The 26,382-nt window shown below is 50.2% G+C and overlaps 10 protein-coding genes across 10 annotated transcripts; 4 read left to right on the plus strand and 6 right to left on the minus strand.

The window, feature by feature from the left end:
• Nucleotides 1-988: 988 nt before the first annotated feature.
• Nucleotides 989-7,891, plus strand: MET5 (Sulfite reductase [NADPH] subunit beta). The gene is made up of 4 exons (XM_007816317.2): nucleotides 989-1,300; nucleotides 1,509-1,657; nucleotides 1,731-6,098; nucleotides 6,185-7,891. The coding sequence occupies exons 1-4, from the start codon at nucleotides 1,216-1,218 to the stop codon at nucleotides 6,212-6,214; spliced, it is 4,632 nt and encodes a 1,543-aa protein (XP_007814508.2). The 5' UTR covers nucleotides 989-1,215; the 3' UTR covers nucleotides 6,215-7,891.
• On the minus strand, nucleotides 6,724-7,512 carry CHS2_1 (Chitin synthase, class 2; the record flags this gene model as incomplete). The annotated part of the gene is made up of 1 exon (XM_066118754.1): nucleotides 6,724-7,512. The coding sequence occupies one exon, from the start codon at nucleotides 7,510-7,512 to the stop codon at nucleotides 6,724-6,726; it is 789 nt and encodes a 262-aa protein (XP_065976275.1).
• CHS2_2 (Chitin synthase, class 2) lies at nucleotides 7,751-9,840 on the minus strand (the record flags this gene model as incomplete). Its single annotated transcript, XM_007816316.2, has 2 exons — nucleotides 7,751-7,890; nucleotides 8,124-9,840. The coding sequence occupies 2 exons, from the start codon at nucleotides 9,838-9,840 to the stop codon at nucleotides 7,751-7,753; spliced, it is 1,857 nt and encodes a 618-aa protein (XP_007814507.2).
• A 1,127-nt stretch (nucleotides 9,841-10,967) lies between these two features.
• Nucleotides 10,968-13,511, plus strand: INV1 (Invertase). The gene is made up of 2 exons (XM_007816315.2): nucleotides 10,968-11,723; nucleotides 11,784-13,511. The coding sequence occupies exons 1-2, from the start codon at nucleotides 11,277-11,279 to the stop codon at nucleotides 13,059-13,061; spliced, it is 1,725 nt and encodes a 574-aa protein (XP_007814506.2). The 5' UTR covers nucleotides 10,968-11,276; the 3' UTR covers nucleotides 13,062-13,511.
• J3458_005347 (uncharacterized protein) lies at nucleotides 13,481-14,686 on the minus strand. Its single transcript, XM_007816314.2, has 2 exons — nucleotides 14,506-14,686; nucleotides 13,481-14,387 (listed from the first exon to the last, which is right to left on the minus strand). Exon 2 carries the CDS (start codon nucleotides 14,194-14,196, stop codon nucleotides 13,579-13,581), a length of 618 nt encoding a protein of 205 aa, XP_007814505.2. The 5' UTR covers nucleotides 14,197-14,387; nucleotides 14,506-14,686; the 3' UTR covers nucleotides 13,481-13,578.
• Nucleotides 14,687-15,489: 803 nt separating this feature from the next.
• On the plus strand, nucleotides 15,490-16,465 carry J3458_005348 (uncharacterized protein; the record flags this gene model as incomplete). The annotated part of the gene is made up of 2 exons (XM_007816313.1): nucleotides 15,490-15,702; nucleotides 15,851-16,465. The coding sequence occupies 2 exons, from the start codon at nucleotides 15,490-15,492 to the stop codon at nucleotides 16,463-16,465; spliced, it is 828 nt and encodes a 275-aa protein (XP_007814504.1).
• A 785-nt stretch (nucleotides 16,466-17,250) lies between these two features.
• Nucleotides 17,251-18,343, minus strand: CHIT33_1 (Endochitinase 33; the record flags this gene model as incomplete). Its single annotated transcript, XM_066118755.1, has 4 exons — nucleotides 17,251-17,800; nucleotides 17,897-18,015; nucleotides 18,180-18,245; nucleotides 18,308-18,343. The coding sequence occupies 4 exons, from the start codon at nucleotides 18,341-18,343 to the stop codon at nucleotides 17,251-17,253; spliced, it is 771 nt and encodes a 256-aa protein (XP_065976276.1).
• Nucleotides 18,344-21,237: 2,894 nt separating this feature from the next.
• On the minus strand, nucleotides 21,238-22,874 carry FIP1 (cleavage polyadenylation factor subunit fip1). The gene is made up of 4 exons (XM_007816311.2): nucleotides 22,600-22,874; nucleotides 22,486-22,538; nucleotides 22,177-22,418; nucleotides 21,238-22,112 (listed from the first exon to the last, which is right to left on the minus strand). The coding sequence occupies exons 1-4, from the start codon at nucleotides 22,780-22,782 to the stop codon at nucleotides 21,589-21,591; spliced, it is 1,002 nt and encodes a 333-aa protein (XP_007814502.1). The 5' UTR covers nucleotides 22,783-22,874; the 3' UTR covers nucleotides 21,238-21,588.
• Nucleotides 22,875-23,014: 140 nt separating this feature from the next.
• Nucleotides 23,015-26,275, plus strand: NUP49 (Nucleoporin nup49/NSP49 (Nuclear pore protein nup49/NSP49)). Its single transcript, XM_066118756.1, has 3 exons — nucleotides 23,015-23,166; nucleotides 23,326-23,796; nucleotides 23,863-26,275. The coding sequence occupies exons 1-3, from the start codon at nucleotides 23,099-23,101 to the stop codon at nucleotides 24,650-24,652; spliced, it is 1,329 nt and encodes a 442-aa protein (XP_065976277.1). The 5' UTR covers nucleotides 23,015-23,098; the 3' UTR covers nucleotides 24,653-26,275.
• Nucleotides 25,251-26,128, minus strand: RPC31 (DNA-directed RNA polymerase III subunit C31; the record flags this gene model as incomplete). The annotated part of the gene is made up of 2 exons (XM_007816309.1): nucleotides 25,251-25,937; nucleotides 26,006-26,128. The coding sequence occupies 2 exons, from the start codon at nucleotides 26,126-26,128 to the stop codon at nucleotides 25,251-25,253; spliced, it is 810 nt and encodes a 269-aa protein (XP_007814500.1).
• Nucleotides 26,276-26,382: the final 107 nt, after the last annotated feature.

Consider the following 26,382-nt stretch of genomic DNA (forward strand, 5'->3'; position numbering starts at 1 on the left):
AAATATGTGAAATGTTCTCCACCGGTAAGGCATTCATACAAACCTCGGGGGTAACGTTTATCCTATCGTGAACTGGTGGAATTGGAATTGGAACCGGAACCGGAACTGGAACTGACAGGCATGGGCGATCGCTGCACGTGAATACACCAGACGCTACTGTGGGAAAAACAAGTCCAAGACAGAGAACCAACAGAGAAAGCAGCACTGATTCAACTAGTTATAACATCATATGGCAGCCTGGAAGGAGCGACGAGCAGCAACAACAAACAAAAGGAAAAGGGGGGGGAGAGTTTCCTATAATTTTGTCTGTATCCACTGTACTCGAGGAATACCTTCTCAACATGACACTCGGCAATGTGCACGAGAACTGAGATTTCACGAAACCGAATGTTGTTGGTGAATGGCGTTCGTCGGTCGTCGGTCGTCGGTCTGTCGGCAGAGCGGAAGTCGGTTAGTCCTAGTGAGACTGCTCCAGAGGATTGCGACATTCCCGTACGGTCCAGTGTTTAAGAGTCAAACGGAGAATTGCTCCTTCTCAGTACATAATTTAGTGCCAAGGCAAGGGCTGCATGTGGCTGCCTCATGAGTGTTGAAGGGAGTAACTACCTATCTACCTACCTACACCTACGGGTAGGTAGGTAGGTAGTTGGACGTCGGGCCACCGCAAATCTAACAAGAGAAATTTGTAATGTGCGATCTCGCAATCGCCCCCGGCGCATGCCTCGCAGCGCTAAGCGATCACGCAATCCTGGGAAAAATGATTGCTTTGCGGGGAATGGAGCCACAGGACGGGTACAAGGCGAGTTTGAGTGCCAGCCAGCCAGTCGAGCACACGAGCCATGTATGAAGACGCAGTATCCAATGGTCTGCAGGGCCGCGGGGCCAATTTTTCTGGGTCTCGCCTGCCCTGGCGATGCTTGGCCGAGATTGATGGTACCAAGTCGTGCTGCGTGGTTTTGTATGGTTTTTACATGGTATTAGAGGACAAGAGACATGTAACTACCAGCAACTGGTAAGTTCGGGTTTCGGAGGGAGCACTTTAGCTCGAGAGCAACAGTGCCCAGGAAGACCCCAGTGCCTGGCCATTCTCCCGCCTGACTCTTAGTCTAGACACTGGACTCTGGAGCATGGAGTCGCCTCCGAAGCCCGGCTCTCGACGCCCATAATTACCATCCACGAAACTCTTAGTTATTTCTTCTGCCACCCGAGTCCACCATGTCTTTTCTCTTCAGGCAGAAGCAAGACTCTGGACAAGACAGGATGGATGCGTCTCATCAAATTCGCACGCCTGAAGAGGCTGGTGAGTACCTTACACCGAGATACATGCCCGGCCTTGCCTTCCCTGTGAAGATGCATGTGTTGCCGACTTACATCCTGGCCGTTTTTTTTTCATTGTTTGCTTGACGCGCCATCTCCTCTTGTCTGCCAATTCGCGGCTTGGCTGCTTTACCTTTGAGAAACACAAACCAGTGAGAAACGGTGCTAATCAGCCTCTCTCTCATGCGCAGTGGCCAGAATTGCCTACCTCTCGAGCGATGTCATCGTGTCCGTCCAGCCCTCGTTGGCTACCGACTCGGCCTTCTCATCTCACCTCAAGCAATACGCCAGCCGCAACGACCGTGGGCTGGTTGCCTCTGGCCCAGATGCCGTACCAGATGTAAGATGAAGAGATGTACATGCCATTATGGCTCCCCGATGCATATAGCAATCCCTCACACAACAGGACCTAGGTGCAATCGATTCGTCACAATGTTGATCCGCTGCTCTCTGTGTATACGCCGGTACGCTCGGGCAAGTTGGTATCCGTTACTGCGCCGTCGACCATTTTGTTACCTGCAGTCTCTCACCTCTATAAGCTGGCCAACTATCCTGTTGTCCTTCATGTGTCGCTACAGCCACAGCAACATGCAGACTACTCTTCCATCACAGCCATTCGAAACGCAGGCTGGACTTTTTTGCAGTCCGAAACGTTGCAGGAGGCCCAAGATATGGCTATGACCGCCCATGCGTTGGCTGTGCGCACGGGCAAGGCTGTCATTCACTTTTTTGCACCAGAAACGTCTACTGCTGACGAGCCCATAGCAATTGAGGACACATCTGTCTTGCGGCAAATTCTTGACATTGAGAGTGTCCGCCGCTTTCAAGCCGGTCAATTTTCCGTTGCGGGCATCTATGCAGACGATGGTCATGTTGCAGTCTCCTCGGATCATCCGGAAACCGTCATAAACGGCAATGGCACCAAGGATACTCCTCTCCAGCCGCCGCCCAGCGCTGATGCCTCCAAAGCCACCTCAGCCGGTACTTCCATCAAGTCCAGCGAGGCGTCTACTCCCATCGCGCCTTCTTCTGTTGCAACCACGGTAGAGGCGATGCCTCCTCAGGTTACCTCAGAAGACATATACACTTGTGCCGCCCGCATCTGGTCCCAGATGAAGGCTGCATTGGGTAGAGGATACGCCGCGTTTGAATATACTGGCCCTCTCGACGCCGAGAACTGTTTGCTTGTATTCGGGTCGGACACAGGTTCTTTTGCAGAAACTGTGGATAATGCTAAGGCGGATGAGATATTTGCCAATGTAGGCATATTGACCCCACGCTTATATCGTCCGTGGATTGGCTCGAAGCTTGTTGAGTCGGTTCCCAACACTGTAAAAAGACTTGCTGTCCTAGAACAGATTCACAGAGCAACTACGAAATGGGGCCCTGTCTTGATCGATGTTCTATCGTCTGTTAATCGCGGTCCCGGTGGCGTGGAGGTTATAGTCGGATACCAACTAGGATACATCGCCCCCGAAACAACGACACAAGCCCTGAGAGGCATCGTTCAAAATCTCACCCTGGAAAAGCCTGTTCAGAACCTAGAGGTCGGGGTCAAGACGACATTAGAGCACCCAGCTGGATATGGTTTGGGAAAACCACAGCTCGAGACTGCTTATTCCAAGATCCTGGACCAAGTCTTTGGAAGCAGGACATATATTTCCAATGCCCTGAAATCTAACAATGCAGGCGTTTCTGAGTCTATCTCAGCCAGCCCCGAGTTTGGGTTTGGGTCACTTTTAGCGCGAAAGGAATATCGAAGCAAGTTTATTTCCGAGGTCAAGGATGCAGCAAGTCATGGAACTTTTAAATCAGATGAACCGAAGAGTTGGCTGGCTCGGTGGGCTGTGCATGCCAATGACGGGGCCAAGTCGGTGGATATCGGTGAGGAAGTTGTCGCAAGATTGGAAGCTGACGGCTCCCCTCTCGCCCAGAAGCTTCTCACCAGAAGCGGTCTCTTCCGCAAAGAATCTCTGTGGCTGATGGGCTCAGATGCGTGGGCATATGACCTCGGAAACTCTGGAGTTCACCATGTCCTTGCATCTGGCGAAAACATCAATATGCTGATTATTGATTCTACTCCGTACTCGGAAAAGTCTGCTGTTGACTCCAATCGAAGGAAGAAGGACATTGGTCTATATGCTATGAACTTTGGTAATGTCTATGTGGCATCAACCGCTGTGTATAGCTCATACACCCAAGTGCTACAGGCGTTGCTCGAGGCCGACAAGTTCGATGGTCCTTCGGTTGTCTTAGCCTATCTTCCCTACTTTGGCGAATCTGATTCTCCACTGACTGTGCTTCAAGAAACGAAGAAGGCTGTAGATGTTGGTTATTGGCCTTTGTATCGATGGAACCCAGCAAACGAACTAAACGGCGAGCCAAATTTCTCCTTGGACTCGGAGGTGGTGAAGCAGGAATTGAAAACGTTCTTGGCTAGGGATAATCAACTCACCCAGCTTATGAAGAAAGAACCCAAATTTGCTGCGAGTTTGGCACAAGATTTTGGAACTGAAGTACGAGCCCAGCAAAAGAAAAAAGCTAAGGACGCCTACAATCAATTACTGGAAGGCCTTCTTGGCGCACCACTTACTATTCTTTTTGCTTCTGACAACGGGAATGCCGCCTCTGTAGCCAAGCGCCTCGGTAACCGAGGAAGGGCTCGCGGGTTGAAGACGGCAGTGCTGGCTATGGAGGATTATCCTCTTGAAGACCTTCCACGAGAGGACAACATTGTTTTTATCACATCCACCGCTGGCCAAGGAGAGTTCCCTCAAAATGGCTTACCATTCTGGGACGGCATCAAAGACAACACCGATTTGGATCTTGCGACAGTGAATTTCTCTGTGTTTGGTCTTGGTGACAGTCACTACTGGCCTCGAAAAGAAGACAAAATTTACTACAACAAGCCTGCGAAGGATCTCGATCGCGTTCTGAGCAATCTTGGAGGCAAGCGCTTCGTTGGTGTTGGCCTAGGTGATGACCAGGATCCCGATGGTTTTCAAACTGGGTACCAAGAATGGGAACCCAAAGTTTGGCAAGCATTAGGAGTAGACAACGTGGAGGGACTTCCAGAAGAGCCACCGCCTATTACGAATGAGGACATCAAGATCGCGTCAAACTATTTGCGAGGCACAATTTTGGAAGGTCTTAAGGACACATCTACTGGTGCCATCTCTGCTTCTGACCAACAATTGACCAAGTTCCATGGTACTTATATGCAAGATGACAGAGATGTCCGGGATGAACGGAAGGCCCAGGGGCTGGAACCGGCATATTCTTTCATGATCCGATGCCGACTCCCCGGCGGAGTTGCGACGCCAAAACAATGGATTCAGATGGACGATATCAGCACAAGTCTAGGAAATGAAACCATGAAACTGACCACGAGGCAAACCTTCCAGTTCCACGGTGTCGTCAAGGGCAAGCTAAAACCAGCAATGCAAGCTATTAACCGAGCACTGATGACCACTATTGCTGCATGTGGTGACGTCAACAGAAACGTCATGTGCAGCTCGCTTCCTACCGAGTCTTGGTATCATAAGCAAGTGCATGCGTGTTCTAAGAAGATCAGCGACCATCTCCTTCCTTCCACCACTGCGTATCACGAAATTTGGCTCACAGATGACAATGACAAGAAGACGCAAATTGCTGGCGAGGCGGTTCAGGATTTTGAACCACTCTATGGTCCAACCTATCTTCCCCGAAAATTCAAAATTACCATTGCGATACCTCCTCATAACGATACTGATGTATATGCACATGATATCGGGTTGATTGCTATCAAGGGTGCGGATGGAAGCCTTGATGGATTCAATGTTCTGGCGGGTGGTGGCATGGGAGCGACGCATAATAACAAAAAGACATACCCTCAAACTGGGCGCATGATGGGATTCTGCTCCGCAGACGAAGTTCACATTGCATGTGAGAAAATAATGCTGGTTCAGAGAGACCATGGCGATCGCAAAAATCGCAAGCACGCTCGGCTGAAGTATACAATTGATGACATGGGCGTCGATACTTTCCGTGGCAAAGTGGAGGATCTTTGGGGGAAGACTTTCGACAAGGAACGGAAATTTGAGTTTAAGAGCAACGTTGACACTTTTGGTTGGCAAAAGGACGAGACAGGCCTTAACCACTTTACGTTCTTTATCGAAAACGGCCGAATTGAAGACACACCCGACTTCCAAATGAAGACAGGCCTGCGTGAGATTGCCAAGGTACACAAGGGAGAGTTCCGTCTCACAGGAAATCAGCATCTCATTCTCAGTAATGTAAAAGACCAGGACATGCCTGCAATGAAGTCACTCATGAAGAAATTTAAGCTGGATAACGTCCAATTCTCCGGGCTCCGTCTCAGCTCGTCAGCTTGCGTTGCCTTCCCTACATGTGGACTCGCAATGGCGGAGTCGGAGCGATATCTGCCGGTTCTGATATCCAAACTAGAATCATGCCTAGAGGAAAGTGGATTACGACAAGACTCCATCGTCATGCGAATGACGGGTTGCCCCAATGGTTGCGCCCGGCCTTGGTTGGCCGAAGTGGCGTTCGTTGGCAAGGCTTATGGCGCATATAACATGTACCTTGGTGGTGGGTACCATGGGCAACGCCTCAACAAGCTGTATCGCTCTAGCATCAAGGAAGAAGAAATACTTTCCATTATGAAGTCGCTCCTGAAGCGGTATGCTGTGGAAAGAGAGGGGGGTGAAAAATTCGGTGATTTCTGTATTCGTGCTGGCATCATCAAGGCTACGACGGACGGACAGAATTTTCATGACAATGTGAGTCAATTCTTCCAATACCCAGCCAAGCGCACAATGCTTGGACGTACTGGGGATAGCAAGCAGCTAATGACCTGCGTTGATAGGTTGCCGAGGAAGAATCAGACGAGGAATAAAGATGCCCTGCGAAATATGTGCATTTGAGGGCCTGTCGTTGGCTTTCCTTTTGGCGTCTTGACTAGCTGAATTGTTTGTTGATATATTTAGAGGGTAATGGCAAATGTATTTATCAAGTTGAATTTACATAAGCTTTTCGTACTGCTAGCAAACCAGATGCGCATCCCATCTCGGTACAGCATAGTAAAACATGCCCGCTGTCATGTCCATTTTATGACCGACCAGGTGATGCCGAAAATAATGTCCGTTACCATTAACCCTAAAATTTATGTCAAATGTACAAACACACCCAAAGTCTTCCCACTCGTGTGACCCATGCCGTTCCCCCCGACAGTTGTGAAAACCATCCATTAAAGCATCTCATCGTACAAGACTCCGTCATGTCCTTTCCTCGCATAACAGGTATGATGTCTCCTGTGTGGCAAACAATTTCCGCAGATAGGAAAGACCAACAAAAATCTGGGCGCCAATATCACAGGGCAGAATTGAGCTTTGGATCGGAGCTGTTTCAACTCTTCAGGCTGCTTCCAACGCTGCTAACCTTCTCGCTAATTTTGCTCCCGAAGCCGCCCATCCAGGACGGAACCTTGACATTCATCCGTATCCTACCCTCCACGACAATGTTAACTACGTTGATAATGGCGAACGTTGTTGATCCTAGTGCCCGGAAAATAGCCAACGAAGCGACAGCCCACAAAATGAAGCGCAGGTAAAAATTATCTCCGATTCCCTTATTGCTATAGATTTCGGAAACAGCCATTGCAAGTATACCGTTGGCAATCATCCAGGTAACAACCATGTACGTTCGTACACTCTTGTAGTAGTCCTCTTGCATCTGTGCCTCGCTGACGGGCGATCCAGGGACAGCAAGGCGATCACGGAGATTTCGTAGTGCCTCATCATAGCCACTATCAATATCAAGCTGTTCACTTGGCATTTCGAGTTCAACCGTTTCTCCTTTGCCAACAGCACCTCCAAGATCTGTCTTGATCACATTATCACCCTTCGTACCCCAAGTAACATCATGCGTGTTACAAAAGGCGTAAACTTGCAGAGTGCAGATGTAGCTTGGCAGCAGTAGGAAGTATTGCAAGGACGACGTAAACATGTGCCACGGCTCCAGATAGAGGAATGACATCACAAAATACAACCCAATTGTCGACGCCATGGACACAATGAGATTCGTGAAAACATTGTTGCCGATTGCAAAATCCTGACTTTTGCCCGTGAGTTGTCGCACCACAATGTAGATACAGGCGAAACTGGTATAGGTCATGATCACCCCATATATGATCATACTGGCTAGATAGAGCTTCTTGGCTCCTTGGGGTCTATTACCAAGGGAGAGAATGAATTGTGTCGCAATTAGCAGTACACAAGTGTATCTCAGAATGGTAAAAATCACGCTGCCAATGTTGTGACCGAAGGGGTCGACTGTTTTGTCTGTGAGACCACCAGCAACAAAGTAGAAAGTAAGGTAGAAGTTTGCAAGTGAAAAGTACGTGAATAGAAGCTGTACAAACTGATACACGAATTCAATGTAAAGCAGAATTTTGCGTGCGATGGTATGATCGGTGGCTAGAATCTGACGAAATTGAACTAGCGAGTAAACGGCCGCAAAAAAAAGCGCCGTTCAGCCAACGTCGTCGTTGAGAAATAAACTCTGGGACAGCATCTGAGAAATTGTTAGTCTCGCCGCCTTCGTAGAGGATCGCAAAGTCCGAGAATATGGGTGAAACAAGACAAAGGCTTCAAGACAACAAAGCTCCCCCGGACAGATTTCTTCTTTTTTTTTTTTTTTTTTTTTTTTTTTTGGTGTTTGTGAAGAGGGGGGAAGGGGGCAGGGGCTTCCACAAGGAGCGAGGAGGACAAGACTAAAGAAAAGGAGGATGAAACAAGGCAACTTACCGGGAACATCAGTCTCTCCTGTGCAGCTTTTCACATATTTGAGTACCCATCTCTCGCCTCGTTTAGCTACCAGCTCCCAGCACAGAATACGATCTTCAGCTAGGTACATGTTGGCTGTAAATACATCGGCATGCTGTCCATGAAGCGTTTCGCCTTTGAAGTACTGGCTAAGCGGCCCATGACCAGTCTCGTCATTCTGCAAGGCATGATATCGGTAGGCACTTAGAGCGCCGGGAAGGACAGTGATGTAGCCGAACACAGATTCCAACGGCTTATCGAGGATATTCGATAGCTTATACTCGAAATTTTGTGAGGCGACCAAGGGGTTTAACAAGTTAGATCCGAATCTTCCCTTCATGGCTTTAATCTCGCCACAAGCACCTGCGACATTCGAATCGGTGTCAAACGCTTTCCAAAGATGATAGAGAGAATTGCTTCCAGGCCGTGTTCCCACGTCAAGTAAAATGCAAACGTTGGGATTCAGCGCCTTTCCAAATGCGTTGAAAAACCAACGATGCGAGTTCAGTTTGCGAGAGTTCTTTTCTTTTAAGCAGAATATCAGCTGGCACGGAACGATGCCCTTTTCGGCACCCTTGAACTTCAGATCAGCGTCCAGCGAGACTTGAGTTGTATACTCGTACACGTGAGCCTGGACAGCACGGTTGTTAACAAAATTTTTTGCAATGCCATGTTGATAGACACCCATGGCGGCCAGGGCGTCGAGTGTTCGTGGGTGAATCTTTTCACGGCCGTCCGAGATGATGCACACAACAATCTTTTGCCATCCATTCTCACCCCACGTTCTTGAGCGTGACCGAGAACAAAAGTGTGAGATATTCTTCATCACAGCGTGCATTGTCCTGGTGAAGCAGATTTCGTCTTCGTTATACATGGTGATGCATATGAAGAGCTCTGTTTCTCGAGTAGTCCTGCCGATGGACTGTCGTAAATTGTATCCCCTCTCAACGAAATCATCTGGATCACACGTTACTGCTGTGTATCTCATGTGGGTAAACTCGACCTCGTTACGACGGGGAAGAAAGCTATACAAGATGGTGGGAATCTTGCACTCCAGAACCAATTCTCCGTTGATGAGCTGGACCTCCTTTTTGGACATTTGAGGGGCTCGCACTCCTCTCCGTTCCTGGGCACCGTCTGGAGCCGGGCCGTAATGCTCAACCTTGACATAATCCTCTGCATCCTCGTTCAGTGTCTCTTGAGAACCTGACATGAAAGAGTCACGGTGGGTCGGGAGAGGACGAGAATCGCTGAGATCAGTCTCTGGGCCAAAGACATCATCGCTACCGTCGAGAGGGATAGATACAGTCGCATCGTCGGCAAAAGCTTGCGAAGTGCGACCCGGGTTCGAGAAGAGCGGTGCCGGGGGTAAAGGGCGGCGCGGACTTCCCCCATATCGCGAAGACGGAGTTCCAGGCCTCGGGCTTCCATTGAGATCTGAAGGCTCGTAGGACACATTTGAGGGTGGCGGGCGTGAAAATTCGGACACTCTGGAAGACGGGGTCCAGGGCCGATGAGGGGAACTGGTTTCCCTGTGCGCAAAAGGCACGTAGCTTGAATCGGGAGGAGGCATGCTCGGGGCCTCATCTAGGACTGAGGCTGATCTGGAGTGCGACGAAACAACACTTGGCTGATATGATCGTCGGGTTGTTCGCGGTCTAAGATTCGCACGAGGTGAGCTTTTTCTGCTTGGGTGCATTGTAGTGTGGACGTGGCTAATTTCCTGGAAGACGGCAAAGGTGCCAAGTAGTCACAGATCTATCTCACCCAGCACAACGGCTCGAGACAATCGCTTGATCTTGCAGGAACTGTTTGGGGCAGGCTAGCGATGGATCTGGAGTGGTGGCGGATATACGGGGAGTGTTATCCAACGTGGTTTTGAAGAGGGAGAGCCTTGAGGCGGTGCAGATTCATGAGGGAAATCTCCAAGAGCACCAATTCACAGCGGGCGAAGTCGTGGTATGTACTTACGAGCTGTGGTCAAAGGGATCCTCGAAGGATGTCAATAGCCTAACGGCGGCAGGATTCTGGCCCGTAGGGGTATCATGTTCATCCTCATAGCTGGGTAGTGTGTATTCCGGAGGCCGCGAGGGGGTGTTTGGACGATCCATTTTCGTCAATGTGGGCAAGAGCGGATTGCAAATGCCTTGTTTGGAATGCGACTCTTGTCAGCAAGCCAGACAACAATGAGTGTGGGCACTTTGAGGTGTGCGACTTGGTTGAATTGAAAGAAGAAGAGAGAGAAAAAAGGCAATCGGATGCTCAGGATTCTTGAAAAGGAAACAGTCATGAATCAATCTGACCTGCAGAGCTGAAAGTGATGAGAGAACAGAGACGATTTTGTTTTGACAAGCCGCAATGAAGTCGACCGAGGCGCAAAAGGCAACGCGCGGCTGGTGCGAGTCGGGTCAAGTCAATAGTCGTAGTTCGGGGTGGGTGGCCGTTGGCCTAGCAACGGCGGCCGCACGCCATCAATTGACGCCACGAGCACACGTGCAAGTTGGGAGAGGAGAGCAGTCAAAGGAATCAGCAAATATCACGAATATTACCAAGTCCCGACTGGGAACCCGGTGCATCGCCTCGCATTGTCTCGAATTCAAATTGATCACCTGTGTAGACACCCAGTCCCGGCACTAGGAGCGTGTCCATTGCGGCCAATATGCTATTCGCTTCTTTGACGGTTTCCGTGGCATGGATTGATTATAGTTACATAAGCGGTCGCACCTAGGCCTAGTCTTGTCGGCCCGGCAGTCGACGAATTACATCAACTCCCGCCTCCCGTCCCCTTCGTCTCAAAGTCTATTCTTCTCCACGAGTGCAGGAAGCCTCAGAAGTTCACTACTCGATGGTACGCTAGACAGCAAGCCATGACACACCATGACACCACGACGCCCATGCAAATCATGCAGACAACCCTCGCATCGTCTTCTAGACACGCCGTGGAGTGGAATCAAGTATAGCCTCCTCTTCTCGTCGTGGTCCTGGGCAGTATGCATGCGGGTTGAAAGCACAATGTCCTCGTGCAATCTTTGCCTTGCCCAGGCCCTTTTTTACCCGTAGAATCTTGGAGCTCAAGTGTCTTTTCAAAAAATTCCTCCTTGTCCTCTCATCTCCATCGCAACGGTGGAAACTAAGATGCTGCCGACAAGCACTAAGATTCACATGGCACTACTTGGTGCTCTATACCTTGCAAATTGGTGTCTTGGACAGAATTCTTCTACTCAGTACGTTGGAGCCAATGTCCCATCTGGCACACCCATTGTTGGCAGCTATGGAGGGCAATATCGTCCTCAAGTGCACTTTTCGCCCCCCAGCCACTTCATGAATGACCCGAATGGCATGTTTCGGGACCAAAACGGCACATGGCACCTCTATTACCAGTACAACCCTACAAAGAGTGTTGCGGGAAACCAACATTGGGGACATGCGACCTCCCAAGATCTATACCACTGGACAAACCAACCAATTGCCCTGTTCCCCCCGAAGAAGAATGTATACATCTTTTCTGGAAGTACAGTCATTGACAAGAACAACACTTCTGGTCTCTTTGGCAACCAGTCCAATGGTGTTGTTGCCATTTATGTGAGTATCCTTGGCCCATGCGTATGTAAATTATCCAGATGTATACTAATTCAGCCGTAGACATTGGCCGAATATTTAGATGACGGCAGCCCCGGCCCCCAATCTCAGGCCATCGCCTACTCGTATGACAGTGGCTTCACCTTCACTCCGTATGACGGCAACCCTGTGATCCCCAGCAACTCCTCGCAGTTTCGCGATCCAAAGGTCATCTGGTACGAAGACCACTGGGTAATGGTGGTTGCTTACGCCCAGGAATTCGCAATTGGCATATTCACCTCGCCAGATCTGATCGAATGGACTCATGCCAGCAACTTCTCCAACCAAGGGCTTCTGGGTCTACAGTGGGAATGCCCAAACCTAGTGCGCATGCCGCTATACATGGAAGACGGACAAAGACAAGACGATGTGTGGACTATGCTAATCAGCATCAACCCAGGGGCACCGGTGGGTGGTTCTATTACAGAATACTACCCTGGAACTTTCAACGGGACCCATTTTGAAGCTATTGATTCAGTTGCCCGCATTGCCGACTTTGGCAAGGACAACTATGCCGGGCAGTTCTTTTTTGGTGTCCCAGACGACGAAGATCCTGTGTCGATTGCGTGGGCATCTAATTGGCAGTATACCCAGACTGTTCCGACCGCACAGGAGGGCTGGCGTAGTGCAATGAGTCTCCCTCGCCGGAATTGCTTGACAAGAATTGACCGTGTTGGCTGGAAACTGATAAGCAGCCCCTATGACATGCGGCCAATCATGGGGAGAAATCTAGCGTATAACCAGAGCCTCGGCAATGGAACCTTGACGATTGACTTTTCAGACACAGCCTCCAATGCGGTATATTGGGAGGTGGATGTGACTGGTTTACCAAAGCAAGGAATACCGGAAATGGCCACCTTGAATTTCACGTTTCTTAGTCCCATAACAGCAGAGTACATCAGAGGGGGGTATTACTTCGGCGGCGACAATCCGTTCTATTTTGACAGAGGCGGTGCAAAAGGCTTCGACAACGTCTTTTTCACCGACAAGCTATCTACAAATAGTTTGTTCCGTAACGGTAGCTGGTCGATGAGCGGGGTGATGGATCGGTCCATACTTGAATTATTTCTCAATGGCGGCGTAGACAGTGCTACAGCGACTTTCTTCGCCACACGAACGCTGACATGCTTGATCATCAGTGCGTCCAGTTTGCCTCATGGCACACGGGTGAGTGCTCGTGTCAATGCTCTAAAAAGTAGCTGGCAGCAAATGGAAGACCCAAGAGATGGCTTGGTGCACGGGAACATCTCCACGCGGGAAACGGCATCAGAGGCCATGAAGCACTTGCTGCAGTCCATGTGAATTGGATGTCTGTGTTTGCTGCGAAACAGAGAGAAACAGGCCAGAGCATGTCTTGAATTGTAGGCTACAAAACTACAAGAATGGCCATAGAAAACCGGATTCATCCATTTGGCGCTTTTAGCGCTACTCTACATGTTGCTGATGCATGGATGGGACGAAGCTTGCCAACATGCAAGTTCCATGCCTGATGCTCGGTAATGTTGAAAATACGTATTCACCTCTCACATATTTCCTGACTCGAAGAATCGCCATTGTTACTTTAAATAATACAGTAGCCAAAAGAAACTCTTAATGTCCATCCAAGTACGGCATGGCAGCTTTTTTAAGGACACATTGCCGGGGCTTATGTAGAACCTGCTTGCAAGCCCGTTCACAGACAGCAGGTGAGGGACCTGGCAGCTATGTGACCCATTGCTTACAAAGAACCAAAAAAAAAAAAAAAAAAAAAAAAAAAAAAAAAAAAAAGGGTAACCTGTTCGATAGTACACTACCTGAAACTCATGAGTCATGACCCATCTCATATCGGCCGCAAAAGATAGCACCAGTGGTATATGTCCGGATCAGTCGTCTTTATTCTCGGGGTTGGGATCTTGGCAATAGTCTCAACATGGAACGGCAGTTGATGGTTGTCAAAGCGTGATGCAGAAAAACTCAGTGATATCCACAACGCATCGTCTACTAAACGGCTTCTTACTCCCTGCGCCATTCGAAGCAAAGCGGCCTGGCCGCCACAGGATACGGCATCGACGGTGCCTTTATCAATCACCAGGTCAAATTTTTCATCACCTCTGTGACCAATCTCCGGCCCGACGTGGGCAAGCTGGGTGGCATCGGCTACTGTGTAATGCGTAACAACGTCACCAAATGTCTTTTTCTCGAGCTGCCGCCCCCTCTCGATGGCCAGTGGCTCATAATCAAGGTTGCAGACCTTGTGGAAGCCACGACTACGTAGATGGTTCTGTAAATCGCTCGTACCAGAGCCAAGGTTGAGGATATGTGCCGATGACGGGTCCAGGGCTTCCAGAAAAGGCTCTATAATAGATACGAACTCAGACGAGGAAATGAGCCATTCGAACGAGGTTTCGGACGCGAATCGATCGTGCCAATAGGTCTGCTTTTCGAAATCCGCTGGCATCGTAGCAACATTTACCGGTGGATGAGGAGCGGTCCAATGTAATGTACTGACTGGGCCAGTGGGCTTGGATCATCCAGCCGCGGTGGCAGCATGCACATTGAAAGCAAAGGGGTTATGAACTGCGACGATAAGGCACGATACGGGGGGGGCGTATGGTAAGCGAGGATGATAATTCTCCTCTGTGTGTGAAACTTCCGAGACAAGGCTGAGTTAGCTACAGGATGCAGAGCAAACTGCCCGGTAGGGCAACTTGAATGTAAGGAAACTGTCGAATACAGAACTTTGGTTTCAACAGCTCCGCAGACATACCTAGGTGCTTGACAAGCTATCGGGTCAGGTCAGATCAGGCCAGGTGACTATGAGCTTCGTATTACTGACAGCATCACCTTTTCACCCTTAATTGTGAAGTTTTTGGTGGGTCTGTTGTCTGAAGTGTCTGGCATGGGCATCCCAGGTTAAGAGACAAAGGTGGTTGGCTCGGGGCAAGTCGGGCCGTCCAGTCAAGTCTGGTGCCTTGTGGCTGCCGAAGACTCGTGTGAAAAACATCAGAGTCCAATGCCAGCAGATGGCCAACGGAAGACATTATAATAGCTCCAAGTGTAGACCTACGTTATCCGCGAGATGAATGCACTTCGTGACGCGTATTTGCCGTGTCGATGTTGACTGGCGGCCCCAAAATAGAAACACTACCTGGGCACCTAGGTACTTAGGATGGACCTGCACAGCCTCCAGATGTCAGGAAGGACTAGGCACAGCCACGACAGCCTCTGGATTGGCATCAATCCAAGCAGCCAAGACAGGCACAGGAGACCTGGGCGTGCCTGACGTGTTGCAGACCGCGTGGCCCCTCAACCGCTGTCCATCCCAAGCCACACGCTTCAATGTGATTGCGACGCTGCCAGCCGCCAGCCAGCCGCCCGTCAAGAGGGTCAAATGGTCAAATGCGTCGACTCGGACATGAAACAAAACCTCCCTTGGCCCTCGAGTTATCGGACCTACCTACTCACTTACCGCAACGTTTTCTTCTGTCCTCGCTCACTCCACTTTCGTTATCTATCTATCTAGTTTTCCCCTTCGACTTTCATGTTGCCAGTTTTGCTACCAGGTTAAAAGTCAACGTTGAGTCTGTCTGTTGGAGTGTAACAAACAAGCCTGGCGTGAACCGACGTCCAACCAACCCCTCGCCCATCCGCTGGTTTTCGCGATAGGATCGCCAGCTAGACCGTTGTTGCTCGTCGACTTGAATTATTGGATTTCATCCAAGTGCCACCCCCGGCCATCCTTCCTCTCGCCATGGCGCCACCTATTCTTCTTGCCGCAATGATGCCTGCCGTCAGTCGTCATGTCGACGACAAACACCAACTTGTACATTCGCTGTCATCTCGGGACTTGCAGAATCCCACACATACACAGAAAGTTACACTGGGTGTCATCGCTGCCTATGTCGTAGCTATCGCTATTCTTTGGAATGTTCCGTATCTGAAAATGATACTCTGGCCATTCAAGGTAGGCTCCCAGTTCTGGTTAAGAATATAAATCTACAAAAAGAAGGATTCATTCATGTCATGATTCAGCTGGGATAGTCGGCTTGTGGCGTTGATCTACTTCAAAATTTTGTCCCTCCTCTTGTCTCGCCGCTAACATAGTCTCTTAGATGCTTGTTATCGCCTTTCATGAATTCGGTCACGCCATCACCGCGGTGTTGACGGGCGGGAAAGTCGAATCTATCAGCCTTGACCCCAACGAAGGTGGTGTCACTCGCATGCGAGGTGGCATAAGTGCCATCACTCTCCCCGCAGGTTACTTGGGCTCTTCCCTCATCGGCGCCCTTCTCACCTTTTGCGGTTTCAACATTGTCGCCTCCAAAGTTGCCAGCATCGTCCTCGCTGTCTGTTTCTTGTTGACGCTTTGGTGGGGAAAGCGCGACTGGCTAACCATTCTCACCATTGTCCTTGCTATCGGTCTCCTGGTTGCCTGCTGGTTCATTGTTCATGCCCAGGCCCTACGTTTCGTTGTCCTCTTCATTGGCGTCATGTCTTCACTATACAGTGTCTGGGACATTTGCGACGACCTTATCCTTCGCAAAGTAAACTCATCTGACGCCAGCGTTTTTGCAAAGCGATACGGGGGTTCTTCCCAGTGCTGGGGAGTCATTTGGTCCATCATTTCGATCCTCATCATGGCCGTTGGTATCGTTGCCGGCCTGGCTGCCTTTTCTCAGTCTTTCGAGCAACAGCAACAGGACTCGCAGCATTTCATTCCAACTTGATGGTGCTACATTCTGGCGAATTGCCACGATGTGATGCGCCATCTTTCTACTTTTGTTTGTATACTTGATTTTGGAGGAAAAAGAAAAATGTTTTGGGCTCCCTACTGCAATTAGCCTACTGTTGGAGTCAGGCGTATGTCCTCATTTTTGTCTTCTGATACGGGTTGGGAGCGGCGCGAGATACCCAAGTTGAGAGTTTTAACAGAGGCTTTCTCTCAAGTCAGAAAAAATGATTTCATGTTTATGGTATACTTGGCCACTACTGGTAAAGACTCGCTCTGGAGCGAAATGATGGCAACTGACGTATTTGTATGCGACATGGGCATTATGCTACGGCTACGGCGGTGGGAGGAGCGTGAAGGTTAAATCCATGTCCAATTCAAAATCCAATTCCCAATATTTGCGGGTAAAAATTATGTACAGAAGTCTTGGCCCATGTGTATACAACAAGATGATGGACAAGAACATTTGAGGATAGATACCATGTATGTGGTGAAGAATATATATTCCCACCCTACCCTGGGCACGGTGTATGCTTCTTCACCCCTGGGTATCATATGCCCGACCCATCCGGTTACTGTTGAGTCGGGATTTGTACATCTTGCAAGACGTTTTCAAATGGTGCAATTCGTAAAAAGAAAAAACACGCCGCTCCATTAGGCCAGGCCGATGACAACTTCACCGAGGAAGCCTTTATTCGCATAAAGCTGAGACATGTCCCACATCATAACACCGCCGAAGCTGGTGAACTTTTTGGAGTAGGCAATGACGGCCTTGAGCTTCTCTCAATTGGTGTAACCGCCACCTGCTCCTTTGTTGGCTGGGAGACCGAGCAAAAGCTTGACATTGGGGTTCTTGCTGCCCTTGGCCCACTTGTCCCAGACATCAAAGTTGAAGGCGTACTGGGTAGCAGATCCCGTCTGGAAGTTGGAAACGCCACACCAGTTGTTGTAAAACTGTATCATGACGAAGTCAAACGCAACAGCGTCAAGGGCAGAGCCGGCAGCAGCATCAGGGAAAACACACTGAGGAGCGGCCGTAAGGTAGAACTTCTTTCCACCAGCGCCGTCCATCAAGCTTCGCAGTTTGGCGCCAAAAGCTGGAAGGTTGTTGGTCGTCGACTCAAAGTCGAAATCGAAACCGTCTACGACAGCCGATCCAAAGGGCCGGTCAACCTTGCTGCCAGAGGGCACAGGCCCGAACATGTCCCAGACAGACTGTGCGGCATTCTCAGCGTCCCGGGTGCTGGACCAGCCGCCTTGGGAGTAGGTTGCGCCACCGAGTGACAAGACGATGGTCTTTTTGAACTTGGTCTGGCATGTCTTGATGTCTTGCCTGTACGAGGTTGCAAAAGGAATACCTGTTAGAGTAGCAATCTTTACATTGATAGAAAATGAACCAGTTTGGGCTTTGTTGAGAATGTCAACTTACTCAATCTCTGGGCACTTGAGAAGGTTTGAATTGCCGGGAAACTTGTCGCACTTGTCTCCGGCGTTGGCAAAGTTGGTAATGGGAGGAGAAATGCCATTCATGAAAGCAATCGGGATTATCTAGACATGTGGCATTAGAACTTGGGGTTGGCACACAAATGTCCGCGGCTACGGAAAAGCATCATGCGCAATGCTTACACCTATATCGCCATCTACACGCCGCAAAAGGAGCTTTAGTTGGGGCTTGAACGGGCCAAGTTTTGGCATGCGCAGAAAAAACTCACCTTGGCAGTAATGTGCCAGGTTCCGCTGGACATTGGGGCCGCTTCCCTGTCCAAAGGAGTTTTGGCCTGGGGAAATCTTGTAAGTGAAAGCCATCAAGGCCGAATACAGCTCCGTTGTGAGGACGTACCCCAATACACGGCAATGTTCTTGTGAGAGCCTCCATTGAAGCCAGCCAGGGCAGAGGGAAGCGCCGCCAGCAAGCTGGCTGCAGAGGCCAACGTCCAGAAATAAGAAGACATTTTGAACTCGTTTAAGTGCTCCCCGGGAGTAAGACGCTAGCCAGAGGTGTGTGAGAGAACAGACCAAGAGAATATTTGCTTATGATGGAGACGGTAAATCGACTAGAGGCGTGTGGCCTGGCAGTTATATATACTTGACAGCGAACATATGGCTGTATAAGAGACCTCTGTGAAGAGCATCAAGCAACTCGATTGTTACTTGGGAAGACATATACCAAAACACCCCTGAAGTGTACGCATGTGACGTTGGACGGTCCATTAAAGCATCTTTCTGCATGGCCCTCTGTACAAGGAATTAGGATGTAGACCGAGTTGTCCATCCCAGGAATAAGGCTGCCAATGCTACTTTGCAAGAAGGCAAGGATGTAGTGGTGATACAGTGAAGGATCACGGCTCGCCAAGAACTGCCAGGCTCAAAACCGTGACCGGTCTTGTATTCAAAGGGGCTAAAGTAACACAGACATTGTACTGGGCGCTCAACATGGTCACTTGGCGCAGAGCAGTGTATATCTGATGAGCTGCAGTGTTCAAGACTTCGACGGTGCAGACTTGATCTTTCTGGGTGTATAAGATGATTGCAATGTACAAAATGCAGGCTCTACTCCCCGTGCCTGGCGGACAGGCTGATCGTACAGCAGATTCAACACCCTCAAAGTGCAGGCGTACTCGGCACTCGACTCTGAGACACCAGGGATGTTCTTACACACCCAGCTCATGTGCTTGGATCATGGGTGTCGTCTTCGATGCAAGCAGCGAAGGCAGACTTACAAAACGGGAGACGGGAGGATTCACAGCTGAAGGAGGGTAAAATTCCTCCAGTCGTTTCACAGGATCTAGCCATGTACAGCTCGGGGGGGATTCCGACTGCGTTTCGGTGCCACGAGGTTGCAAGCCAGCTGTGGGCTTGTACACTCGCCGGCTTGATTTAGCCAGCCCATCCTAATTCACGGTCAACTTCCTACTTGAGTAGGTAGATGGGGCTTGTTAAGGGGTGAAGTCTATCCAGTATGGCTCCCTCTTGATATTTCGTGACGTTTCAAGTCTCCCGGCCTTGGTCTCGAGGGGGAAGCCGTGATTGGGCTAGAAATATGATTAGTTAAAGAGAAGAAGACCCGATTCACTGACGGGGTTACTAGTTGCCCACCTAGGCAGGTATGTAATGGCTCACTCCGTAGTTTCTCTGATATCGTCCTGCATTCATGTTCCCCGGCAAAGCAGCCTGGGTGCTGAATATTTTTACTGTCGCAATGAGTGAAGCTACGCTGCCGATGAGTCTAGCAAGCGCTGGTTTTTAGACGATTTCCGGTTCTGGTCTTGTTTGTGCCTGTGGCCAGAGGGGGCATCTTCCAAGATCCTTGTAGCGTCCAGATGTCAGCTGAGAACTGGCTCATGGACGGGCGCCGAAGCATGGCTGCCTGTTTGTTCGTCCCAGCTGTAACGTGGGAAAAGCAGAGTCATTGGCATAAGATGGTTTCAAGGCTCCGCCTCCCCTTCCATAAGCCGGCGTTTAGAGCACAAGTGCACATGATGGTGAAGTATTATTCTGGGGTTTGATTGATGGTGCACCAAGAGCCTGCATAAACTCGTAGGTACCTGTACCCGAGTACTCCGTGTCGACCGAGGGCGTTGTACTACCTAGGTACGTACTTCCAATAAGTGATGTGGGGCCAGATGCTTTTCTTCCCTGGGCATACATGCATGCGTGCCAATGGATGAATCCATGGCATGTCGTCGATTAGTTATTTGGCGTCACACGCGTGCCTTGGGAAATCCTTCTCTGCTGCCAAAGGCACATGCACACGACGGCGTAGATGAACATCTCAGGGGCTATTTGGCGGTCAGAGTCAACCTCTGCCCGTGCCTACGCAGTATGTATCATTTGTCTTCCTGTGGTGCCCAGTGTCTGGGTCTCTCTTTCCCTTTCCCTCATCTGATGACCAGTCATGGCAAAATGGCAAGGATGATGGAAGGCATCGTCTAATGTTCCGAAAACTCCATGTCAGGTGTTGGGGACATCCGGACCTTGCATGCTTCCCAGGTTCCCAAGCCGACCTCCAAACCCGTCCCTTGTTCACCCTTCCCCTGTCTGCAGTGATCGACGGCCCGACGAGCCTACTTGCGCCCGTCAAATCCTTCTCGAGGGTCCGTCTTGGAGGTTACGCCAGGGACTGCATCATCTCCAATGTCCCGTGCCCCACACCAAGGCTGATGGAAAAGGTAAAAGAGGGCAATAAAGGGTACCCTCAACCCGGATGTAATCCCCAATATCGACTATTCCGTTGTGACACACGCAGAAGCCGATATGCTCCACGGATAAGCAGCTCCGAATTAGCCCTATGTGGGAGTCGGCCTTCTGCTCGACCTTGGCGTTGACGGCTTCAACCTTGTAACGTTACTTTCAACAGACTGAAATCAGCCTTGAGAAAATTGCCTATTGTTCTTCTTTTGGTCATGCCCTCGAAAGGCTTTCGTCTGCGAACCAAGTTTTAAACCCACCATTGTGGCAGCCAAGAGAGGGTATCACAACGTCTTCGAATGACTCCCATTGAATCTTGGATTGGCTAGCTTGTTACTTTGACACGCAAGTGGACCGAGTGCAAAAACTCGACATGTCTCTTGATTTCTTTCTGTGGTATGGAGAAGTACATTAAGCTTTTTTTTTTTTTCCCTCTTTATAATTGGGTCGGGGCCTCCATGTGTAAATTAGACTTAATGAATTAAGGTGAGTGTGTGATAGGCCGTTTCAAGGTAAAATATTAGCAGCAGATGCCCGCAGTACCAACACAACAACCGGCCTCTGATTCATTTAGAAATCTGGCTTTAGATATTTGACAATTTGTATTGGGCCCATAGCTTTGCGCGGACTGGTAAGGTGCCACGCGTTGGGTTGCAACAGCAAGGACTTCATGGTCAGCTCATCCGCGTTAACTATCCATCCATTCCAGTAGGATGTCAAGCCGTATATATATACATTTCATTTTTTTTAAGAAGAAAAAGATGAAGAACGAAAAGGCAAATTATGAGTGATATCGTCTACAAACCTGTACACTTTCAAAGCCGCTCTTTGGCAGGCTCCTTTCAACCAGTCAACGCCATGTCCTTTTCCCTCCAACCCTTCCCGTCTGAAAACATGTAATCATCAGCTAAGAAACAGCAAGGCTCCCTCCGACTACCAACGTCCTCTGCGACCCCGTCCGCCACTGAAACCGCCTCGTCCCCCGCCTCCAGCTGACATGCCTTGCTCATAGCCATATCCTCCTTGATTACCGCTAAACCCGCCACCAAAGTTCTGTCCTTGGTTTCCCTGAGCTCCAGGACCTGCACCGCCATTCTGCATACCCGAAAACATGGCGCTCATTTGACTGGGGTCCATTTGAGATGGGTCCATGCCCGACGCCATCATCTGTTGCATCATCGCTTGCATCTCCGGAGGAATGCCATCCATACCTTGCATAGATGTTCCTCCCGCAGTCCCACTGCCTGGCATGCCCATGCCCCCCATCATCATCATGCTGTTGAAATCCTCCATCATCTTCTTGTTGTTTGATGCGAATGCGTCAGCCCCAAACTCTCCTCGAAGACTCTCTTGTTTCGCCGCATACAAGGCCCAGGTGAATTCATCGAAACCGTAGTTGAAGTAGTCGCTGATATCGGTACCTGGCTTTCTCCATGGCTTTTCGTTGTCAGGAAGATCTTGAATTGCATGTTAGTTGCACAGTTCTTTTTGAATCTACCGGGGGCAATACTAAAGCCAGACCTTCGTCAATGTTTACTTGTGTTATAGCCTTTCCGGCGGCGGGATACACTGGATTCGCGTTGATGTCAATCGTGGATTTGGACGCAGCTGCGGATGTCTGATCAGCGCTCGGTGCCGCGACATTTGCTACATTGCTCAGTGACTTTGGCTCGTCTTCCCGTTTTGTCGGGGCTGGCTTTGCTGGTGAATCGCCAGACGTCGACCGTTGGGGAATATTCCTGATATCGCTGTATTTGGATTGTCTGCATACACAAGAGTCAGCTGAGTTCGAACCGCGTCACTGAGGTAGTTACATTGGCTGGCGCTTACGTTGGAGGCGCTGCTGTAGTGCCGTCTTTTCTCTCCGTGATAATGTCAATGTCCTAGGAGAAGCTCTGTTAGCTCTCCTGTTGCGCGGATGGGTTCGATTTTTTTTTTTCGTACAGAATCATCTTCATCTTCGTCCATTGCACCACTCTCATCTTCCTCTTCTCCCTCCTCAAGCTCCTCGGTTTTTGAGACTGTGCGCTTCTTGTCGTGCTGTTCGACCTTGGGCTCCTCCGGCTCGTAGAGGTCGTCGTCGCCCTCGTCCATCTCCATCTCATGCTCGGACAAATCTGAGTTCATAAGGGGCAAACACCTCGAACAGCTTCACAGCTATGGAAGGAAAGACAAATTAGAGCTATGCAGGTTCAATTATATCGTTTGGGATGCTCTAGTCAAGCTTCAAGTGGAGAGTGTAGTGGGAACAGGTTCCCAGCTCTCGGTGAACCGACGTTTCTCCGCGTCGTCGTCGCGTTCCTGCGCCTGCAAACCGGCAAAATTCAATGGCCATCTCCAGTTGCGCCAGGCTCCACCCGTCGTCCCAGAGTCAAGGTCCCCATCCAAGCAACTTCGGTGTGAGACGCATTTCGCTGTTGACCACACCTCTCAGCGATATTCAATGTCTCTTGCACGGTCCGCCAGTGTGCCGGGTGGTCTCACGATCAATACGGGCGCCGCCAATTCCTTGTAAGCCTTCTGCGGCCTTGAACCCTCGGAGCCTTCGCCCGTTTGCCTGGTCCTATGCCATCTTCCTTTTTTTTATGGAGAGATCTTTTTGTCCTACGCTGGGCAGTAGTGTCTGCAGGGCTTGTTGAAGTTTTCCATTGCTGACAAGAGTTCCTCTAGAGGCACATCAACTACCCAGCCATCAGCGCCTACCGGGTTGTTTGGGTCCGGAAGCACGTCTGCTAACCCAGCAACTTCGACGACCGGCGGAATGGCGACCACTGGAAGTGTATTTGGAGGCGCACAGCAAAAGACGGGGACTGGCTTGTTCGGTTCCTCGACGACGACCGCTCAACCACCTAGCACTACCGGAGGATTGTTTGGAGGTGCTGCGAGCAATCAACAAACTCAACAAGCCGCCACGACTGGCGGTGGTGGACTGTTTGGTAGCGCGGCGACAGGCCAGCAACAGTCTAAGCCAGCCAGCGGAGGTCTTTTCGGCAGCAATCCTACCCCGACGCAACAACAACAACAACAACCACAACAGACAGGTGGCGGCCTTTTTGGCTCTGGAACAGCCAACGCTCAGTCTACTACCACCGGAGGTGGCCTCTTCCAACAGCCACAGGCAAACCCGTCAGGGGGTTTATTGTAAGTTATGTCATAATGCTGTTAGCGAGTTATCACGCTTACCAGAATTGTTTCGAAAACGCGTAGCGGCCAGTCACAACCCCAGCAAACTCCAGCAACAAGTCAAGTACCAGCAGTTCAAATCAACTATGATAATCTTCGGCCTCGGACAAGGTTTGATGATCTTGCCAAACCTGTTCAAGACGAAATAGCTCTCATAGACAAAGGAATCCAGCGTGTAATGAAGATGAAGGACGAGATTGGAGAATTCATGCCGCAACATGAGAAGGATATTGAACAACTAGGGAGAGATGTCAAGTTTGTGGAAACAAAGTTCAAGACGGTTCAAATTGCTCTCAACCAGGACATCCAAACTGTCAAAGTGTTGCAAGACATGACAAAGAAGAGCATAACAGATGCCCAACTCTCATTTAAGGCGACCGACAACCTCAAGCTACCCACGCATTATCATCAAACCGGCCTTTTTGCTGGACCAGCATCGTCCGCAGACTCCAATGGTACCGACGCAGCCTCTGCGCATGCTAACGCGCAGGATCTTATCACGTATTTCAACCGGATTTGCGATGACGTGGAAAAATACAAAAAGAGGCTGGATGAATATCGAGGTGAAATCGAGCGAGACATGCCCGGCGTGGAGAATGGGCTCTACGAGCAAATTCGAAGCCTACGAGACCGCAACGCTGCTGCTGGTGGTGCCGTCCAAGATCAGCTTGGACAGGTGCTGTCGGCACTGCGGGAGACGGGAAATGCAATTGTTGCACAGGCAGGGCAGATTGCTGATACTCGCGAGAGGCTTTCAAGATTACAGGCGGGCATACTCGACAGTGGTGTTTATGCCATAGGAATGGCTGGATGATGTTTGAAGGCGTGATCAAGGTTACGGAGAAATACGGACAGGAGAATAAACTTGTTGGCGCGGCGTTGTGAATGGTGTTGTGCTGCCGGCAAACATTGAGGTGGGACAAGATGGCGACTGCCCAGCGCCCAAGAGGCTTATTTCAACGACGGCGTTCTACGGCCGGCAGTACTGCATGTATGCGAGTAAGACCAGTCATGCATTCGGGACATTGTGCGAGTCTTGTGTTGTATTATGTTGTATTATGCAAAAAGGGAGAGGGAGCGCACAGCATTTGGAAGGCGCTCAACAACTCTTAGCATTTCGAAGGTTATCCCAGGTCGGGAGACGAAGACTTTTGGACATGCCGGATCCATAGATGGTAATGTGGTTTCAAAGAAGGATTAAATGGAGTCAGCCTGGCCCTCGCTACGTACCAAAATTAAATATGCTAATCACTATCCCTAAATTGCGCCGTTATCCTGATGTATGAAGTGTGAAAATGGGTATCTGTCCACCGATATAAATAAAGCACTGGGAGGCGGCAGAAGGCGTGGTGCTCATCTCCTCCCGCTTTTTAAACAAGGCCAAAGTAGACTGCTACGAGAATCGTAGCATGCTAATATGTCCCCTCACCATCGTCTCCTTCACCATAATCATCGCCCATCTCATCACCGTTGTCAAAATAATGCTCGGCATCATAGTCACCGGCATCTTCATCATCGTACACTTCATCTTCCTCATCTTCTTCCAGTCCTTCGTCGTCTTCTGCGTCTATCCCCTCGTCGCCCTCGTCCTCGCGCATGGCGTCGAGTTTCTCCAGGATATTCTTGCCGTTGCCGCGCGCAGCCTCTGCTTCCTCGCCGACGTCGCCATCTAATGATGGCATTCCAAACGCCTCTTCGGCGTTGGGCAAGGCGCTGACTTTGCTGAGTTCTAGTCTACGCTTTTTGCGCACGCCGACGCCGTCTTCGGGCTCGACAGTGTCTAGCAACTCTGCGGGAAACATTTCGCGGCACACGGGGCGGGCAGTCCAGTCGGGCAGGGCTCGCTCTTCACGAACAAATTTCTGGGAGTACGTCGGCATCGCGGTGAAGGGGTCAACCGAGGCCTTGTTTTTCACGCCGTACCGAGCGTTCATCTGCGCTTGGCCATACATCTTTCTTGGCGTGGTCGGGTCGTGAAGGGATGTCCGCTTGGAGGTATAGAGAGGTGATGAGTGTATCTGGTGTCGCAAAAGCAGGAAGTGCTGGACTGCGCTGACTTCGGCACTGGCTAAGTCTCGTGGCGTTGGAACAGTGTAGGGCTAGAGTATCAAAGGTTGGTTCGCGAAATGATCTTGGTTGCTCAGTGTTTTTGCATAAGGGACCATACCGGAAACAGTTCTGATGGTCTCGCGTCGGGCTCATCGCCAGTATCCCAGGGCACATTTGGACGTCCTCCGCCTCTTGCCCCTCCTCGGCCACCACGCCCGCCGCCTCGCCCGCCTCTCGACATTATGGTAGCGACAACAAAGGCGCGTTAATTTCTGTGGCGATGAAGCAGTAGTAGTGGTCGTATTGGTGATGCGAAAGCTACCGGACAGCAAGACTGCTTGTTTTCATGTTCTTGGATGGGGGAAATAAATGGTCAGTTACAGCTAAGCTTGACATGACAACCGAAAAAAAAAAAAAAGCTTGGAGTCGCATGCAGCAGACTGGTGGAGGCGGAATTGGGTCCGACCTCGTGGCCCCGCCTGCCTGCCTGGAGTC

The sequence above is a fragment of the Metarhizium acridum genome, assembly GCF_019434415.1.
Source record: "Metarhizium acridum strain ARSEF 324 chromosome Unknown scaffold_31, whole genome shotgun sequence".
Lineage (NCBI taxonomy): Eukaryota > Fungi > Ascomycota > Sordariomycetes > Hypocreales > Clavicipitaceae > Metarhizium > Metarhizium acridum.